This window comes from Fusarium mangiferae, assembly GCF_900044065.1.
Source record: "Fusarium mangiferae strain MRC7560 genome assembly, contig: FMAN_scaffold005, whole genome shotgun sequence".
NCBI classification, from domain to species: domain Eukaryota; kingdom Fungi; phylum Ascomycota; class Sordariomycetes; order Hypocreales; family Nectriaceae; genus Fusarium; species Fusarium mangiferae.
Genome location: NW_024573925.1, coordinates 355,263 through 374,827, shown reverse-complemented (window position 1 = coordinate 374,827; position 19,565 = coordinate 355,263). Strand labels below are relative to the sequence as shown.

At 50.7% G+C, this 19,565-nt stretch overlaps 3 protein-coding genes and 1 non-coding gene across 4 annotated transcripts; 3 read left to right on the top strand and 1 right to left on the bottom strand.

The window, feature by feature from the left end:
* Positions 1-657: 657 nt before the first annotated feature.
* On the top strand, positions 658-10,321 carry FMAN_07058 (uncharacterized protein; the record flags this gene model as incomplete). The annotated part of the gene is made up of 2 exons (XM_041830638.1): positions 658-7,124; positions 7,171-10,321. 2 exons carry the CDS (start codon positions 658-660, stop codon positions 10,319-10,321), a joined length of 9,618 nt encoding a protein of 3,205 aa, XP_041681281.1.
* A 2,545-nt stretch (positions 10,322-12,866) lies between these two features.
* Positions 12,867-14,874, top strand: FMAN_07057 (uncharacterized protein; the record flags this gene model as incomplete). Its single annotated transcript, XM_041830637.1, has 2 exons — positions 12,867-14,519; positions 14,572-14,874. The coding sequence occupies 2 exons, from the start codon at positions 12,867-12,869 to the stop codon at positions 14,872-14,874; spliced, it is 1,956 nt and encodes a 651-aa protein (XP_041681280.1).
* Positions 14,875-15,559: 685 nt separating this feature from the next.
* On the bottom strand, positions 15,560-17,819 carry FMAN_07056 (uncharacterized protein; the record flags this gene model as incomplete). Its single annotated transcript, XM_041830636.1, has 2 exons — positions 15,560-16,989; positions 17,042-17,819. The coding sequence occupies 2 exons, from the start codon at positions 17,817-17,819 to the stop codon at positions 15,560-15,562; spliced, it is 2,208 nt and encodes a 735-aa protein (XP_041681279.1).
* A 1,298-nt stretch (positions 17,820-19,117) lies between these two features.
* tRNA lies at positions 19,118-19,205 on the top strand. The gene is given in 2 exon segments: positions 19,118-19,153; positions 19,170-19,205. It is a non-coding gene; the product is annotated as a tRNA-Ala (tRNA).
* Positions 19,206-19,565: the final 360 nt, after the last annotated feature.

Sequence of the window (19,565 nt, the reverse complement as noted above, 5' to 3'; positions counted from 1 at the left end):
TGCCAAGTCATTGTCTAGAAGATCTTCCATGATGCCCCACCAAAAGTGCCCTGTGCTTTGATGTGCTCCAGGGCTAGGTCCAGCTGTTGGCAGCTCTAAAATTTACGGTAGGTACCCGACCACGTTGGAACGTAAAAAATAAAGCCACTGCCAATTCGATGCCAAATCGGTACTTGCTCCTCCACCAGAATCGTCACCAAATAACAAGTACCTCTGACAGCATCGTCATACACGCCACACCATTCCCCAAAACCGCTGCTTCCCACTTTTGCTCCGGGCCCAGCTGCGTCACTCACTCACTCACAGCCCGACACGAAACCCACCTTTTCAATATCTCCTCCATCACCGAGTTTCGTCCATCTTTACTACTCGAGAGGCATAAGCGATAATACCCTCATCCACCGAATCCCGCCTTTCCCCTCTATTCCACCCAAAACCTCCCGGGGAAATACTTACGATACTGCCTCGAGTGTAACCCCGCTCTACAAAGTCCTATACCTCACGTTCACGCCCGAGGATAGCAGTCGCTTCACCGATCGAGCCTCGCATGGCACCCGTGTCAACAACCACACGCCGACAGATGAGTGCTTGATAAATAAATAACTCGAACCCTACCCCTCTCTCCCCGGCCCGGGTTACGGCCACAATACCGCCAGAATGCTCGAAGGTCTCGTCGCTGGCCTGCTTAATAGGTTCCTGGGCATGTATGTCAAGAACTTCGACCCAACCCAGTTGAAAGTTGGTATCTGGTCCGGCGATGTTAAGCTCCGCAACCTCGAGCTACGCCGCGAGGCACTCGATCAGCTCAAGCTTCCTATAAATGTCATGGAGGGTCACCTCGGCGAGCTTACACTCGTCATTCCCTGGTCAAACCTGCGCGGTGCACCTGTTAAGGTCTTCATTCAAGATGTCTTTCTTCTGGCCAGCCCGAAGGAAGAGGCTGAATATGATCAGGACGAAGAAGATCGCAGGAAACAGCGCCTCAAGATGGAAAAGCTTGACAGTGCCGAGTTGCTCAAGGAGAGGAACCAGGAAGGTTTAAGCCAGGAGGAGCAGAAGAAGAGCCAGAGCTTCACACAAAGTCTGGTGACAAAGATCGTCGACAACCTTCAAGTCACGGTCAAGAACATACACATTCGATACGAAGACTCCATCTCAGCGCCAGGGCACCCATTTGCCCTTGGCGTCACCCTCGAGGAGTTCAGTGCCGTCAGTACTGATGGTCAGTGGAAGCCTACTTTTATCCAAGACTCTAACACAGTCACCCACAAGCTGGCTACCTTGGGTGCTTTGGCTGTGTACTGGAATACCGATTCAACTCTTCTCGGAACAGGCCGAGAAGCATCAACATCTTCGGAGGAACTGATGCCACACGATGAAATGGTAGCGAAGTTCAGAGAAATGATTGGAAAAGACGCGCAAGAGAATGCAAACCATCAGTTCATTCTCAGGCCTGTCAATGGCCAAGCAAAGATCGAGCTCGACAAGTCAGGAGATATTAAGGTACCCAAGTTCAAGGCCAACTTACTCTTCGAAGAGATTGGTCTTGTCCTCGATGACGACCAATATCGAGACGCTTTGATGATGGTCGATTTGTTCCACTACTTCATTCGACACCAAGAATACAAACGCCTACAACCAAAGAATGTCCGACCCAAGGAAGATCCCCGTGCTTGGCTCGAGTTTGCAGGTAACGCTGTGTTATCAAAGATCCACGAACGCAACCGCAAATGGTCATGGGATTACTTCCGAGAGCGACGAGACGATCGAAAACGATATATCGAGCTGTTCAAGAAGAGGAAACAAGGCCATCAGATGTCTGCTGAAGAAACTGATGAGATCAACGCTCTCGAGTGGAAGCTTACGTACGAAGATCTGCGATTCTGGCGATCCTTGGCCCGCAACCAGCTCAAGAAAGAGAATGCAGAAGCTCTCAAGAACCAGCCACAACAGCAGCAACAGCAACAGCAAGGCTGGATCTCGTGGGTGTGGGGTTCGAAGCCTCAAGAAAAGATCGAACAGAATGAAGAGAATACACAAATGACTGAGGAGCAGCGACAAGAGCTCTACGAGGCCATCGACTGGGACGAGAAGAACGCTATCGCCGATGAAGTCGATGTTCCTCGCGAGGCTATCAAGATGTGCATCGAGACATCCCTGAGCACAGGTAGCTTTACACTCAAGAAGAGCCCTCACGACCACGCAGCAGATCTCCTCAGTCTGCACTTTGATGTGTTCAAAGCCAAGATGCTACAGAGAAAGGATTCGGTTCTCGCTAATGTCAGCCTTGGTGGCCTTCGTGTCAACGATGGGACAACACCAGGCTCAGTCTACCCTGAGATTGTCCGAGTCAAGGATGCACCGACTGACAAGCAGCGTAAGCGATTGTCGTTGGCCGAACTTGAGCAGCCAGAAGAAGACCCCTTCTTCCAGTTTGAGTTTGAGCAGAACCCAATTGAGCGTGGGGGTGACATTGCTGTTGTCGGAAAGATGAAGCCTCTTGAGGTTATCTGGAACCCCAACTTTGTTGTTGGTATCGCCGACTTCTTCAGACCGCCTGAGCGTCACATGGAGTCTATTACCGCCCTCATGGAGAGTGCTGGTGCGACCGTTGAGAGCATTCGTGAGCAGACTCGAGCGGGCCTCGAGTTCGCCTTGGAGGAGCACAAGACGATCAATGCTGAGTTGGATCTCCAAGCACCTCTGATCATTGTGCCGGTCAGCATCACCACCGAGAACTCAACGTGTTTAATTGTCGATGCTGGTCATATCCATGTGAATAGTGAACTCGTGGACCAAAGCACAATGAAGGAGATTCAGTCGAAACAAAAACAGGCATACAGCGACGAAGATCTCAAGCGACTCGAGTCCGTAATGTACGACAAGTTTATTGTCAAGCTGACCTCGACCCAAGTCCTCATCGGGCCTTCAGTTGAGGACACCAAAGCTCAATTGGTTGAGAAGACAGATGATGCTCATCTCCATGTTGTTGAGCGAATCAATGTAGACTTCATTGTCGAGACATCCATCTTACCAAAGGCTCCCAATTTGACCAAGTTCAAGGTCTCAGGACACCTTCCAATGCTTCACGCCACCGTCTCTGACACCAAGTATAAGAATCTCATGAAGGTCATTGATGTGGCTATTCCCAAGTTTGGCGGGCCCGCACCAAGATTGGAGGAACGCAAGGAGCCATCTCGCCCTCGTCTTAAGAGCAACTCATCCAACCGGTCACGAAGAAAGTCCCAGCGCGAGCGAAGGCAGTCCACTCCCTTCCCCTTTATGCAATCTGAAACCGCTGTCGTGCTTGATGATATGGACGAAGACGACGACGACTTTGAGGATGCGCCAGATGGAGGTGACGCTGAGCAACTCCAAGTTCAGCAACGTATCTTCGAGTTCAAGTTCAAGGTTGATACCCTTAAGGGTTCACTTTATCGAAGTGACCCTGATGGACAGAAGCCTGATGCATTGCTTGTTGAATTGGTGGCCGAGAGATTCGACCTGGAGTTCTACACCAGACCCTTCGACATGGTAGCTGATGTTTCACTTGGCTCAGTCACTGTCGATGACTTTGTGGACAATCCTTCTGCTGAATTCAAGTCGATAATCTCGTCTGGTGATAGCGAGGATCTCAAAGAGGGCCGCAGCTTGGTTCATGTCAAGTTTGTCAAGGTCAACCCCTTGTCTCCTGAGTTCATGCCCGTGTACGAGGGTGTAGAGACCAATATCAACGCTGTCATATCCACAATCAACTTGGTTGTCACCCGAAAGACACTGCTCACGTTATTGGACTTTATCCTCATCACTTTTACGAATAACGAAGACGAGTCAAATAATAATAACAAGGCTCTACTGGATGACGATGACGATTCGGAAAGCGTCGATACTGCCGTAGCAGTCGTCAACGCGCCCTCAGTAAACTCCAACACAGGATCTATTCGTGTCAAGGTTGACCTGAAGAGTATCAGGCTAATCCTCAATAACGATGGAATTCGCCTCGCTACGTTGTCCTTCAACAAGGCTGACGCCGGCATCTTCCTCCGAGGCAAGACCATGCGTATCTCGGCGCGACTCGGTGATCTTTCACTCGTTGACGACGTTAATCTCGGCGTCTCAGAGGATTCACACCTTCGAAAGCTCGTGACCATCCAAGGAGATGACTTGGCAGACTTCCGCTACGAGACTTTCGACTCTTCGAACCCGAAGGCGTACCCAGGATACGACAGCTCTGTCTTCCTCCGTGCTGGTTCCGTCAAGGTGAACTTTGTGGAGGAGCCATTCCGCAAGATCATTGACTTCTTGGTCAAGTTTGGCAAGATGCAGGCTCTTTACAATGCTGCGCGCCAAGCTGCTATGAACCAGGCCAATCAGTTGCAACAAAGCCCAAGTCGCTTCAAGTTCGATGTTGTTGTCAACACTCCTATCGTTGTGTTCCCTCGAGTGCAAGAGCCAGGTCAGACTGAACGAGATGTCGTCACTGCTTACCTTGGTGAGATCTATGCTCAGAACAAATTCACACCTCTGGACGACAGCGAGAACTCAGATATTGCCATGAAGCTGTCTGCTGGTATTCGCAACATCAAGCTCACTTCCGACTTCCATTACGCTGGCGGTGATTCGGAGGAGCTCGAGATGATTGACCATGTTGATCTCGGCTTCAACATCACATATGCTGAGCACAAGTCTGGTGCCAAGAGACCCGAGACCGAAATAGAAGGAACGATGTCTGACTTCAACCTACGACTCACACAGTACCAAGTCAAGTTCCTTCTAGAGATCTCCAAATCTGTGCCTGCAGCATTTGCCGGCGAAGGTAACGACAACGAAGAAGAGGCTGCCAAGGCAGTTGACGAGGGTACTCTACAGCGCGCTCGCACGATCAACAGTGAGGATAAGTCTGGCGAAGACCAGAGTCTGATTGATCTTGGACCTGAACTTGGCTCAATTGACAAAGAATGGACTAAACTTGACCTTGTTTTCCGAGTCAATACTATTGGTCTCGAACTAATCAATGCACCAGAGAATGAGCCTGTCCACGACATTGCGAGGTCCAGCTTATCCCGATTCTCGCTTGATGACACAAAGGTCAAGACGAGGATGCTCTCCGATGGTTCACTTGAGGCAGAGCTGCTCATCCGATCTTTCACGATTTATGATAGTCGACCACGCGAGACAAACAAATTCCGCCGTATCATGTCATCGATGAACAAGGACGTTCAACAACTGATGGCCAGCGTCACGATGTCCGGCGGCAAGGAAAAGAGCTTGATTGCCATGGCTACCATCGATAGTCCACGGGTGATCTTTGCGCTCGACTATCTATTCGCTATTCAGAAATTTGCCATGGAGGCGTTGACAGTCGATGACGGCAGCCCGATGGATGATGAGAGTATCGCTGAGACGACGCCTGACGAATCCGACACCGAGTCCATGCAAGTCTCTTATGCCGGCAACGCCTCGCGTCCCCGATCGCAAATCTCGCGACAACAGAGAGAAGAGGTCACTCAAAAACAAGAGAAGAAGGAGTCTGCGATGAGCATTGCTTTCCGCGTCAATCTTGTTGACGCACAAGTCATTCTGATCGCCAATCCCTTGACTTCAAGCTCCGAGGCAATTGTCCTGTCCATTCGACAGATGCTTCTCTCACAACAGCATGCTTTGACTTTCCAGATTTCTGAAATCGGCATGTTCTTGTGTAGAATGGACAAATTCGAGACGTCCCGTCTTCGTATCATTGATGACTTCTCAGTCCAATTAAGCATGGATAGCTCCAAGCCTCAAACTACCGACATCCACGTGGACATTGAACCACTTGTCTTGCGGCTATCACTCCGCGATATCCTCCTTGTTCATCAGATAGTTACCAAAGCGAGCGAGTTGTCTGGCAATGAGCCTAAACAAATTAAGGAGACTCCTGCTGAGCAGAAGGCAAGAGAACTGCGCCACGCTGGGATGAAGCAACGATCTGCCAGTGGGCGAGGCCAATCTACCATCGCTGGACGAAGCAAGGTGACTGCAACTTCCCACGCCGTTACCCATGCCGATAACAAGGGAAAGACTCCAGAGCAGGTTGTCCAAAAGAGCTACGAGACGCTGTCCGCAACTGTGGATGGCATCCGTGTTGTTCTTATTGGCGATGTACACGAACTTCCAATCCTTGACTTGGGCATCAAGAACTTCACTGCTGCAGCTGAGAATTGGTCGTCGAACCTCAAGGCTGAGACTGCCATTGACCTGTATGCCAATGTCTACAACTTCGCCAAGTCCAGCTGGGAACCTCTTCTTGAGCCTTGGCAAGTTGGCTTCGGCGTAGCCAAGGACCCTACCTCAGGACTGTTGTCGGTTGATGTCGCTTCCAAGAAGGTCTTCGATGTGACCGTTACCACTGCTTCAATTGCTCTGGGTTTTAAGACATTCCAATTCCTTACGTCAGCTGAGGATGTGTTGGACAAGCCACGTGGTGTTGAAGCACCATACCGCATCAGAAACTACACAGGCTTCGATGTTGTTGTGCACTCTAAGAGTCCTACCAGCGATGAGCCTATCAATCTCCGCTTGGAGGATGGCAAGGAAGCTCCCTGGAGTTTTGAGCATTGGGAGAAGATGCGTGAGAACCTTCTCACTGAATCGAACCAGAATTACGTCTCTATCCAGTTGGAGGGCAGTGGTTTCGATCCTGTTAAGAACGTCAGAATCAACCGAGAAGGAGAACACCTGTATGCTCTACGACCCAAGGCTGATGTTCTCCATCGTCTCTGTGTCGAGGTCGAGTTGGGCACAGATAACATCAAGTATGTGACCTTCAGATCTCCACTTCTTGTGGAAAATGCTACACAGATCCCAGTCGAGCTTGGTATCTTTGATGTACAGGAGGGGCATCTACTCAAGATTGAGAAGATCGCACCTGGCGACGCTCGACCTGCTCCTGTGGGTGCCGTCTTTGAGAAGCAGGTGATTGTCCGACCTGATGGTGGCTTCGGGTACCAGTGGAGTACAGACCATCTGTTCTGGAGAGACATGCTTAAGAGGCCTACGAAGCAGGTTGTGTGTAAGGGAGAGAATGGCGATCCGTTCTACTTCCAAGTCCATGCCCGTTTTGATAAGGGCAACCCATTGACCAAGTGAGTGTTCTGACCCCAACAGATGCGATGATACTGACGAATGCAGACAATACCCGTACATGAAAGTCAAGCTTTCTGCACCAGTCACCCTCGAGAATCTGTTGCCGTACGACTTTAAGTATCGTATTTATGATAAGAACACCAAGAAAGACTGGACCAACTTCTTGCGAAAGGGAGGTGTCAGCCCCGTCCACGTTGTTGAGCTTTCACACCTTCTGCTCCTCAGCGTCGACATGCAAGATACGGTCTTCAAGGCAAGCGACTTCGCTATCATCAACTCAGGCACGAATGAAGAGTTCCGCAAGGAGTATAAGCTTGTGGTCAAGGATGACAAGGGATTGCCACTGAATCTTTCACTGCATCATTTCAAGATTCCGAACAGTGGAGGTGCTTCCAAGATCACAGTGTTCAGCCCGTACGTTGTGTTGAACAAGACAGGCGTGGACGTTCAAGTCCGCGCCAAGAGCTTCTTGCAACAAGCCAAGCCCGCGGCGGGTCAATTCCCTCTCATGGATACATCTGATCGAGAGCGGCCCAAGGCTCTACCCTTCATGTTCTCTTATGGTAATGATGATCACCGCAACCGAGCCCTTCTCAAGATTGCCGACTCGGAATGGAGCAAGCCTCAAAGTTTCGATGCTATCGGCAGTACTACTGAGGTTGTGTTGAACTCAGCCACCAAAGATAAGGAGATCCACGTGGGCGTTACTGTTGAGCCAGGTGAAGGCAAGTACAAGCTCACCAAGGTTGTTACGATTGCTCCTCGCTTCGTTCTACACAACAAGATGGACAGTGAGATTCTTGTTCGAGAATCTAGCTCCTCTGGCTATCTCACTCTCAGCGATGGCGCCCTGCAACCGCTCCACTTCATGCAAAAGTCCAAGGTCAAGCAGTTGTGTCTCTGTTACCCTGGCGTCAACAACCAATGGACATCTCCATTCAATATTGCAGACATTGGCACAACTTATGTCAAGATCGCCAAGGCTGGACAGCGACAGAACCTTGTCAAGGTCGAGGTTCTGATGGAGAACTCTACAGTCTTCTTGAACCTCAGCATGGAGAAGAAGAACTGGCCATACTCGATGCGCAATGAGAGTGATGTTGAGTTCATGTTCTGGCAAGCCAATCCCAACGTTGACGAAGATGGCGATGAGGACCGCAGTGGATGGCGACTAATAAGATATCGTCTCCCGCCTCGCAGCATCATGCCATACGCTTGGGATTTTCCTGCTGCCAAGTTCCGAGAAATCATCATCTCTGCAAATGGCAAGGAGCGCCACGTCAAGCTAGCTGAGATCGGCAACCAGATCCCGATGAAGTTCCACACCTCGTCTGGGGCTCCTAAGATTGTCGACATCAACGTTGCTGCCGATGGACCGAAGCAAACCCTGATTCTCAGCAACTTCCGTGCCAGTAAGAGTATGTACAAGCCCAAGGCATTGGCTAGGACCAATACCGGCCCCGAGGCTTTTGAGGTCAAGGATCAGGATACAGGCGCTACATTCCGCGCGCAGCTCAAGCTGGCCGGTATTGGTGTTTCCCTGGTGAACGCTCAGATGAAGGAGCTTGCTTACTTGACATTCCGCGATGTTCAATTGCGGTACAGCGATTCGCCTCTGATCCAGACAATCTCGATGGCTATCAAGTGGATCCAGATCGACAATCAATTGTACGGCGGCATTTTCCCCATGGTTCTTTACCCCAGTGTTGTGCCAAAGAAGGCGCAGGAGGTGGAAGCTCATCCATCGCTGCACGCCATGGTCAGCCGTGTCAAGGATGACTCGTATGGTGTGCTGTATGTCAAGTACGCGACCATTCTGCTGCAGGAAATGACCATTGATCTCGATGAGGACTTTGTGTTTGCTCTTATTGACTTCTCAAACGTGCGCGGTGCCAGCTGGACAGACGCTGACGATTCTGGCAAGCTGTGCGACGAGGATCTTGACATCCCTGAGCCATCAGGCCAACCAGCTGGTCAAGATATCTACTTTGAGGTTCTCAATATTCAGCCCATGCAGCTTAACTTGAGTTTTATGCGCACAGAACGTGTCAATGCTGAGGACAAGACATCATCGCGCAACCCCATCATGTTCTTCCTCAACGTTATGACCATGGCTGTCGGAAACGTCAACGATGCACCACTTCGGTTCAATGCGCTTATCCTGGACAACGTGAGGGTGACTACAGCGGTACTTATTCAGAACTTCTCCAGCCACTACAGCCAGGAGGTCATGTATCAGATCCACAAGATTCTGGGATCTGCCGATTTCCTCGGAAATCCTGTGGGTCTGTTCAACAGTATCTCGTCGGGTGTGACAGACGTGTTCTACGAACCATATCAGGGCTTGATCTTGTCGGATAAGCCAGAAGAGTTTGGCCTGGGCATCGCCAAGGGAGCGGCTTCGTTCGCCAAGAAGACGGTGTTTGGCTTCAGTGACAGTTTCTCCAAGTTTACAGGCAGTCTCAGTAAGGGGCTTGCCGCAGCGTCACTGGACAAACAATTCCAGGACCGCCGTCGTATGACAAGGGCCCGCAACAGGCCGAAGCACGCCTTGTACGGTGTGACTGCTGGCGCGAACAGCTTCATCACAAGTGTTGCGTCAGGCGTTGGTGGCCTTGCACGCAAGCCTCTGGAGGGCGCCGAACAGGAGGGTGCTCTGGGTTTCTTCAAGGGTGTCGGCAAGGGCATGATTGGACTGGCTACCAAGCCGGCGGTTGGTGTACTTGACATGGCAAGCAATGTCAGTGAGGGTATTCGCAATACTACAACAGTATTTGACGGCCAAGAATTGGATCGCACACGATATCCACGATACATTCCACAAGATGGCATCGTGCGCCCTTACAACCCGCGGGAAGCTCTCGGCCAATACTGGCTGAAGCAAGTTGACAACGGGCGATACTTTGACGAGCAGTACATTGGACATCTCGAGCTACCCAAGGAAGATATGGTCGTCATGATTACATATGCTCGGATCTTGCTGATCCGATCGCGACGTCTGACCAGCGAGTGGGACGTTCCTCTGAAGGATGTTCAGACTATCGCAAAAGAGCGCACTGGTGTGAGCTTGGCCTTGAGAGGAGGAGCTAACGGGCCGTTTATTCCTATTGGTGAGGGTAGTGAGAGGGGATTCTTGTACAAGATGATTGGGGTTGCGGTTGAAGAGTTTAATAGGAGGTTTAGAAGTGGAGAGTAAAAGGAGGATATTGTATGAGGGTTGTTGTAATAGGCAGTAGTACGATGGAGTTTGGAGTATTGATAGATTGTATTTATTAAGAACACGAGGTACATGAATGAAGCATTGCGATATCTATAATTTGTGATGGACAGAAATGGTGACTACGCCCAATTCCATCACAGCTTGGAATTGACACTCGTCGAGATAGAGGCCATAGAAGTCTGTCTCAGTCATCCGCAGTTCATTGTCTACACGGAAGACAAAACAAATAGTGACCCGAGGCGCGAATGTGCTCGTGAAGTTCACGGCCTGGCCCGATACGGCATATCAAGCTTGTTCACACGAGCTGTAGCGGCCGAGATAACCGTAAATGAGGCCGGGCCGTCGCTCTCCCTCGGCTGCGCTTAGTAATGGCTCATCGGCCAGACAGACTGTTTTGGGCCGATAGACCGGATGCAAAGGCGCGAGAGGCGGTATCGTGAGAGGTCGAGGTGATGCTATCGTTTACGGTAGTCTTAGCATGTTGTAATAAATCGGTGTAGTCAAGGTTGGCGCGACACTCGGGGGTAATAGTGGGATAGCCTGTTATCAGTGAAGCCAGAGTCAAAAAGAGGTCATCGTGATCTCACATGCGAGGGCAACTCGGCAAAGATGGGGGATGTAAGAGGACAAGAGAGGAGGAGGGGAGATAGGGAGATGCCATATAAGGCAAGGACAAAAGAGACATGTGATGTATGGAGTAGCGAAAGAGAAGAGAAGAGATTAGCAGATTAACGAAGATGAATTAGATCAAGATTGACAATGCATGCACTGTCGAAATTGAGGGGAAGCGTGTCAGTGTCAGTGTCAAGCAGACCCAAGACAACGGTCTTGATAGAGGCTGACGGGCGGGCCAGACCGAGATATCGACGGAGATGGCCGACAATCACAGCGACATCCAAAAGGACTATATCTTTCACGGAAGGAGACGAATGAGTTATCCATGTCTATCTCTATTTCAGGCTGACATGTGTGTGTATTATTTGCAGATAATAGGCTATCCCCAGCCTCGGAAGAAGATGGTGTGAAGGGGAGGGGAGGGTAGGGGAGGGGGGCCCGTTAGCTGAAGCTGGGGAAAGTAAAGTAGGCTATCAGAATCCCTGTCTATGCATGTCGATAAGCTCAAGCAAGACAAGCTACAAGCTGGGGGTTAGCGACAAGAGGGAGATGAGTGGTTGTTGCTGTTACATAACGAGGCGGGCGGCTCTTTGAAGCTGTAAGCCAAGAGCAGAATGACCTACCTAAAGAGTGATAGTGCGAGTTCGGGGTGCAAAGTAAAAAAACTGAATTTGGATTAAACATTAAAGAACGGGTGTGGCTTTTCCTGTATCAAGTGGAGAGAGATCGGAGATTCAGTCAAGAAACAGGCTTGGTCCTGATTCACCAGAGGTCTAGACATTCAAGCATATCAGCACTCTTATCTGAGGTAGGTATCTTCTTTGTGTCAGAATAGATAGGGAACAGACCAGTCTGTATCAGCTATGGCCCGGGGAAGGAGCATGCAAATGGCGACCGAGGGAAGCCAAGCTACACAAGTTCCCCCCAATGAATCGAGCAACATGGTCCTATTGGCGAATGAGTGAGCAGGTGGTGGGCAAAGGGACCTCCGAGCTATGCCAATAACGAGCGTTTTCTCCGTTTGTGGGGACTACGTCAGTGGAGAAGACGAACCTGAGCTTTTGCAAACGTTCCAGCAACCTTCTAGATTAGGCATAGTACACGCCGAGGTTTAGGCCGGGGGTGGCGACTACAGAGCAGATACAGAGCAGAACAGTACAGTACAGAGGATATCGTGGAGAGCATCAAGATACAGAGCAGAATACAGAGAATGGGGACGAGTATTCTTCAGTGAGAAGAGGTAGTACAGCTGTGTTGCTGTCACTGCTGTAATACCTGCAGTGCACATCTATTCTTCCGACTGTTCAACACCAAAATATACAGTGTAAAGGCATCTCCGAAATATATGGACCCCAACTGATAAGCTCACAGTCCAGATCCCTTCCCTTCACTTGACATCCTTGTTCTTGTCCTCGTGCTCACCTCCTCAAAAAAGATCGTCGTCTGAACAAACATTGGCTCAAGTCCTTACTTTTAGTCTGGGGTTTAATTGAACCAACAGGCCAATCTACATGCCTCCGTAGATAATGAACCTGCACACCCCCTCTAGACTCAAGTGTAACACTCACTCCCTGGAGGCAAAAAAAATAAGCTGGGTTAAAAAGTCAAGCAATCCCCAGATAAAAAAAAAATTGTCGACCCACGAAGATCGTCTCTTCTGTCAGTTCAGTTCAGTCTGCTCCATTGTCTGACTCCATTCTTCAAGCGTCTCCAGTTTTGAGGGCTAGACACTTTTTTGCTGAACAAAAGCCCTTGTTTCTCAAGGGTCCTCTCTTGTCTCTCTTGCTTCTTGCTCTTGTGCTTCACTGCCCAAGCTGTTGAAGCTCCGAGGTCTCACCTCTATCTTTATCTTTATACCCTTTTTTTCTATATATACCCCAATTGTGTAGAGTGAGAGACAGTCAAAATGGCAGACTCAAACATCCACCATAATCCCGACCCGGCTCTCGAGCCCTCCCACCAACACCACCACCAACATCATCACCACTCTCCCCGCGTCGACACCCCCGGCCACGATGATCCCGTCTACACAACCGGCACCACAGACGCGCCCGCCGTGGTCCCTCCCCAGCGCCACTCCCACGACCTCGCTGAAAAGGAAAAGACGGGCGCGCACACTCCTCCAGACTACAGCGACCACGAGAAGCACGAAGCTGGCGTCGTCGACGAATCCGCCCGCGCAAACTCCCACAGCGACAGCCCCGCTGTCGTCGGCTGGCGCAGGCGTCTCGGCCCTGTATATCGCTACCGCCGCCCCATAATCCACCTCGTCATCTTCTGCCTCTTCACCGGCTGGTGGATCGCTTCTCTCGTGCTGCACCGCGACGACAAGAACTGGGTTGTTCCCTTCCTCTTGTGGCTCGCCATCACTCTGCGTCTCGTCTTCTTCCACGTTCCCAGTCGCCATGTCTCCAACATCATCAAGAAGGTCTGGCTCAACACCGCCGTCAGGATCTACGACCTCATCCCCGCCCACCTGCGCACTCTTGCTGGCGCTACCGTCACTATAGCTGCTATTCTCATCGGCGCTTTTGTCTCCGAGGAGGTCGCTGACAACACCCGTGAGAACCGCGCCGTCAGTCTTTTCGGAATGGCTGTCTTCCTCTTCATCCTCTGGGCTACTAGCAAGGACCGCAAGCGCATCAACTGGCGCACTGTCATTGGCGGCATGCTCACGCAGTATGTTATCGGTCTCTTCGTCCTGCGAACGACTGTTGGATACGACATCTTCCGCTTCATCGCCGACCGCGCTGCTGATCTACTGGGCTTCGCCAAGGCTGGTGTTGCGTTCCTGACCAGCGAGGACGTCGCCAACACTGGCAACTTCTTCTTCGGTGTCATCCCCGCCATCATCTTCTTCATCTCCCTCGTCCAGGTCCTCTACTACATCGGTTTCGTCCAGTGGTTCATCGTCAAGTTCGCTACCTTTGTCTTCTGGGGTCTCGGAGTCTCTGGTGCTGAGGCCGTCGTCGCTGCCGCTACCCCCTTCATCGGTCAGGGTGAATCAGCCATGCTTGTCCGTCCTTTCGTTCCTCACATGACCAAGGCCGAGCTTCACCAGATCATGACCTGTGGTTTCGCTACCATCTCTGGATCCGTCCTTGTCGGCTACATTGGTCTCGGTCTTAACCGTGAGGCTCTCGTGTCGTCCTGCATCATGTCCATCCCCGCTTCTCTGGCTATCTCCAAGATGCGATATCCCGAGACTGAGGAGACTCTCACAGCTGGTCGTGTAGTCATTCCTGATGATGATGAGCACAAGGCTGAGAACGCTCTCCACGCCTTCGCTAACGGTGCTTGGCTCGGAATCAAGATCGCCGGTACCATTGTCTGCTCTCTTCTCTGCATCATTGCTCTGGTCGCATTCATCAACGGTCTCTTGACCTGGTGGGGACGATACCTCAACATCAACGATCCCACTCCTCTTACTCTCCAGCTCATTCTCGGATACCTTCTCTTCCCCGTGTCTTTCCTCCTCGGTGTATCTCGCACCAACGGAACCAACAGCACTGGTGACATTCTCCCCGTCGCCAAGCTCATTGCCGAGAAGATCATCACCGTACGTTTCTCCCCCACCTTCCACTCACTCACCAGATACTGACACATTCTAGAACGAGTACAAGGCCTTCTCCCTCCTCACAAACCCCTCCCCCGATAACAACGAATTCTACGGCCTCTCCCCCCGCTCTCAGCTCATCGCCACCTACGCCCTCTGCGGCTTCGGTAACATCGGCTCCCTCGGTATCCAGATCGGTATCCTCAGCCAGCTCGCCCCCTCTCGTGGCGGTGATGTTGCCAAGCTTGCTGTCTCGGCTCTCATCTCTGGTGTTCTCGCCACTCTCACCTCTGCCAGTGTCGCTGGTCTCGTCGTCACCAACCAGCTTTCAAGTTTCGGCCAGAACGCTTCCTCATAATTGGGCATCATGATGATGAAAATGTAAGAGAATGAGGCAAGATGAGTGTGTACGAAAAAGATGTTTTGAAGGGTCGATGATTATGTCGATATGCTATACTATACTACACTATTTACAAATGCTATATTGAAGACCACGAGATGGTACTAATTCACATCACTTCTTTGCCGTGATCTCACTTCGATTCTGCTAGACTTGATCTTACTACGCCATACTCAGTCTCACATTTTCCTTGTTCTGCACACCTACATCGCCACTCATAACTGAAAATTTTGACGATATCACTGCACCACACTCGTCCGAGACACAGGCCACTCCACGACTCATCACACCACAAAACACTAAGCGGGGTCATGATGAAGAGAATTTTCGTAGATCTATCATGGCATGAGAATAATCAGATACGATTACCCAAGTCAGACGCACTGGCCCATCATCGTCTGATCGACAGATAAGCGGACCGAACTGCCGGAGATGACAACTCCCAGTGGGCTGGTCCTTTATAAGCGACGTAGGGGTGTCTATAGTCGACGTGGCTATAGCTGATGGCATGCATGAAGACTCACAAGAGACTGAGGGTGTGATACAAGTATCCGTGTTCGTGATCTATCTAAATTAGGTGGTATCAACTATTTATTAACCGTAATCATCATATCCACATATATCTATCCTCATCCTTCATCCCCTAACTGTTCTGCTTCACCAACTTTTTAAACTCCTTTGACGTCCTACTACTCGATCCATCACCCCTACTTGACTCTCCATCCTTATCCGACCCCTTTTCCTTCTCTTTCTCCTTCTCCTCCTCTTCCTTCTTCTTCTTCATATGCTTTATGGCATCCTGCGTCAACTCCTGTCTATCCAACAACTCCCACACGTCCTTCTTTCGCGTCTTCCGATCGCCGATGCTGATGAGCAGACCAGCTGTGATGTTGCAGGTTATGCTCACACAGAGGATCACGGTGGTCAGCGCGAAGGGGCGTGTGTGGTAGTCGATGCCCCAGGTACATGCGCCGAGGGATATTTGGAGACAGGAGTGGCAGTCGAGGAGGATGACGATGGCGATGAGGTACTTTTGGGGGAAGGCGAAGTGGGTGAATGTCTCGTTGGGTTTGTAGAAACTGTGTGACTTGGCCATTTTCTTCTGATGGTGTTGCAGGCTCTTGAACTGAGCAAACGTCAGAGCAGGCATGTCTGAATCAGGGCTGTTGGACTTGGCGCCTTCCAAATCAACAGTCTCAGGACTTTCAGGTTGCGGTTGAGGTTGGTTGTCCATCGTGCCGACGGTTCCATCTCTCTCAGGGTTATAGTCCTGAGCTTCGAGAAGAGCGCGAGCCTGATGGCCCGTCAAGTGCGAATGCTCCGGATTCGTAGACACACCCGGCGGAACACGCTTCTTCTGTAATCTGTTCCTCGGTTTCTTTCCCTGCTCAGCTCTCTTGATCAAGCGCGAGAAGCGCCAGATGAAGAACATGTGGTATGTATCAACAGCTCGGAAGGGCGCGAGGCCATCACCCATGACGGCGAAGAGCGCGACCAGAACACTGTCGATGACGTGGATTGCGTAGACTTGCTTCTCGCCGACGTAGATCCAGCCGATGAGGAAGAGAACCCAAGCTAGACCGAAGAGCGTGATGAGTGTAGCGTAGAGTGTGACGAGGAAACCGAGGGGACGTCTGACGTATTGGCCGAAGCCCTTCATGCGACGCTTGAACCGCGCACGGCGAGAGTGCAGCATGTGTCGAACGTGATCATCCAGCTCGGCCTTTTCCTCTGGCGTCCAGCCATCAAGGTTCGTTCCATGTGGAAGCGCCGCGTAGTGCGAGTCTGTTAAGCGAGAGGTGATCGTGTTGCTCCGCTGCGGGAAACGACGTTGGTCCTCTTCTTCTGCTTCTGCCTCAGCTTCTGCAATCGGCGGTATCGTAGCGGTCTCCTGTGCTTCCAGTGCGGCTTCACGACGTCGTTCCTGTTCAACGGCGCCTCGGGCCCAGTCTGCTTGGGGATCGTGTCGGGATAGAGCGTAGGTCGGTCGACGGTTGACCCATTTTCCGAGATCGGGGACAAAAAGGGAGTTTTGGACGTTTGTTAGTGTTGAAAGAGTTTGGACTTCGGGGTCTGTGATGGTTAGATTTGATGATGTCGATGGCGTGAATGTGGATGTTCTTACCGATGACATCGAGCCAGTCCACAAGTTCCTGGTCGTATTCATCATCGCGACGATCGTCATCTCGCTGCCCCATAGGTACAGCCATTTGATCCTCGCCAGATTGCCGACGATGCCCAGGCCAGAAGAAGCGACTCGCCCGCCGCAGCCGACCAAGTCCGCCCCTCCCATTCGTGTTCTCCTCGGGAAGCGAACCCGTCGGCGACAGAGGAGCAGACTGGTCATCGTTGATCCCTAGCTCAGCCAGACTCGGTCTGCCTCCCTCCTCTGTAAGTCGCGGCATCGCCACCTGCGGAACCCTCCTGGAATGACGAGCAAGCCCATCCGAGACCCTCGCGCGCTCAGGCTGCGAGATGCTCCTGGGTCTCCCATCATCGCTGAACCCATCAAACTGGCTCGTCACACTATGATTCGAATAGACCGACCCGTTTGAATTTCGGCGGATGCGGATACTAGGCTGTCTAGCCTGATCGACCGGCGGTCTTCGTCTCGTCTGCTGTGGATAATTCGATGATTCTTGATAGGATGGAAATGCCGAGAGGGACGTCTGCGATGGAAAGCGCGGGAACGACGATAGCGATGTCTGCGATTGTGCTGAGGGCGCTTGGCTGAGTGGGTTGAAGTAATCCGATGCCGTTTCTTCGACGGGGCCTGGACTTCCGGGATCGGGAGGCACGGGGCGTGAGGACGAGGGACTCGGAGAGCGGCGGTTGTTGAAATGGCCCGTTACGTTGAGATGGCCCGAGGGCTGAAGGCGATTATTATTGGAAGCCATGCCCATGAAGATGCATGGTAGAAGGGAGAGAGTATTAAAAAAAAGGGAGAGTCAAGATGAGGTGAGAAAACAAAGTTAAACTTGTAGTGATACTGAACTGGAGTGGTAGAGGCTGGAATTAGTCAGTCGTCACAACATGAGCAGTTTGGGTTTAGTTTCCCGGCCTTGATTAACCGCTTGTCAGTGAAGATCAGCCATTTTCACTCAAAACAAGAAAAGTTTAGTTGAGCCGTAGCGTCTTGTAGGGGCACCTCCTACGTAAAGGTCGTTAATCAGGTCGTGCCGGAGTGGGTCGCCCTACGTCAGAGGTTGATGCCGCTATGGCCAGTAATCTCCAGCCCCGATAAAAAGGTTTGGCGCCCAGGGGTCAGTTAGTGCCGGGACATCCGCGATATCCATAATGAGCCTCTGTTTTTGTAGAAAAAGTGTGTATATCCGCGGGAATATAACAAAGCATTATTCATGATGACTGTGAGAATAGTCTGCTGATGCATCAGACATTTTGGTACTGCCACGGAGATAACGTGATATTACGGATTCTACGCGTCTCTACTACCTCTTCATCTGTAATCACTAATCCACCAGGCAACGCCACTAGATTACCACCCGCAATAATTACATCACAGCTTCTCCAGATAAAGACAAGGATAGCCGTTTCATCTACACTGAACCACAGGCTGACAAGACAGCTTGGCATATACTCTGGAGAGTAAATCTCTTGGCTTGTGAACCCTTGTTTTCTAAATCAGGATTCTGTTAATTTTTAAGCTTATTATTCCTGTGCAGAGACCATGAGTGCAGGCATCTCCATGTTTGGTGAACCACCCTACACCTGGATGATATTTGGACAACTCATCGACGCTGCGGTATTGTTTGAGATGTGAGGGAGAGCGAGTAGATACTTGGTGCTTGTGCTTTAAGTCTTATACTCATGACGTGGATTATTCGTATTTGCTTCGCTTGGTACTGGAGTTGTGTGATTGATGCGTGCCAGACATTACTCGCTCCAAGACAAATGATAAGACTTTGTGTTGTTGTGCTACGTAGCATCATGGAGACTTGCTTTTCTGAGGATCTCGAATCTCGATCGATCAGCATGATGTTCCAGACATTTTCGCTTAAACATTGTTTGCCAATTTAAAATTCAACTACAGAGTAAATGTCCCATAAACTGACGGAGTAATAATTCCCTCGTTTTCTCATAATAATGATTACTGGTTCCAACGCGACAATCGTGTCTGTCTAGATTCAAATCATAGACGCTTTCCAGCATCTGTCCCTCAACGAATCATTAACCAATGATAGGGCTTATGGTCTAGGGGTATGATTTTCCCTTCGCATCTTTAAATCGACGCTTGGGAAAGGTCCGGGGTTCAATTCCCCGTGAGTCCATCTGATTGGGTTTCTTTTTGCCTGCTCACTGTATCTCTTACTTTGTGGTCAATGTTCAGACATCAGTAGTTGTTCTCTCAGCGCCCGGGAGCTTTGACTCCCAACATCCTTTTTCGCCAAAGCTTGTCTCAACTCAATCTTCAATCTCTCTCGCCACTAACGTGCATGATAAGCGAGTGCTCCAGACAAGCGAGTGCTCCAAAAATCCCTCAACCTACACTATCACTTTTCAATCAGATATTTCTCAACAATCCAATATGCCAGAGTCTCCAAATGAAGCTAAGATTATTCTTGCCCTTCAGGCCCTCCAGAATGACCCAAAATTAAGTCTTAGAAAGGCCGCAGCTATATATCATGTTG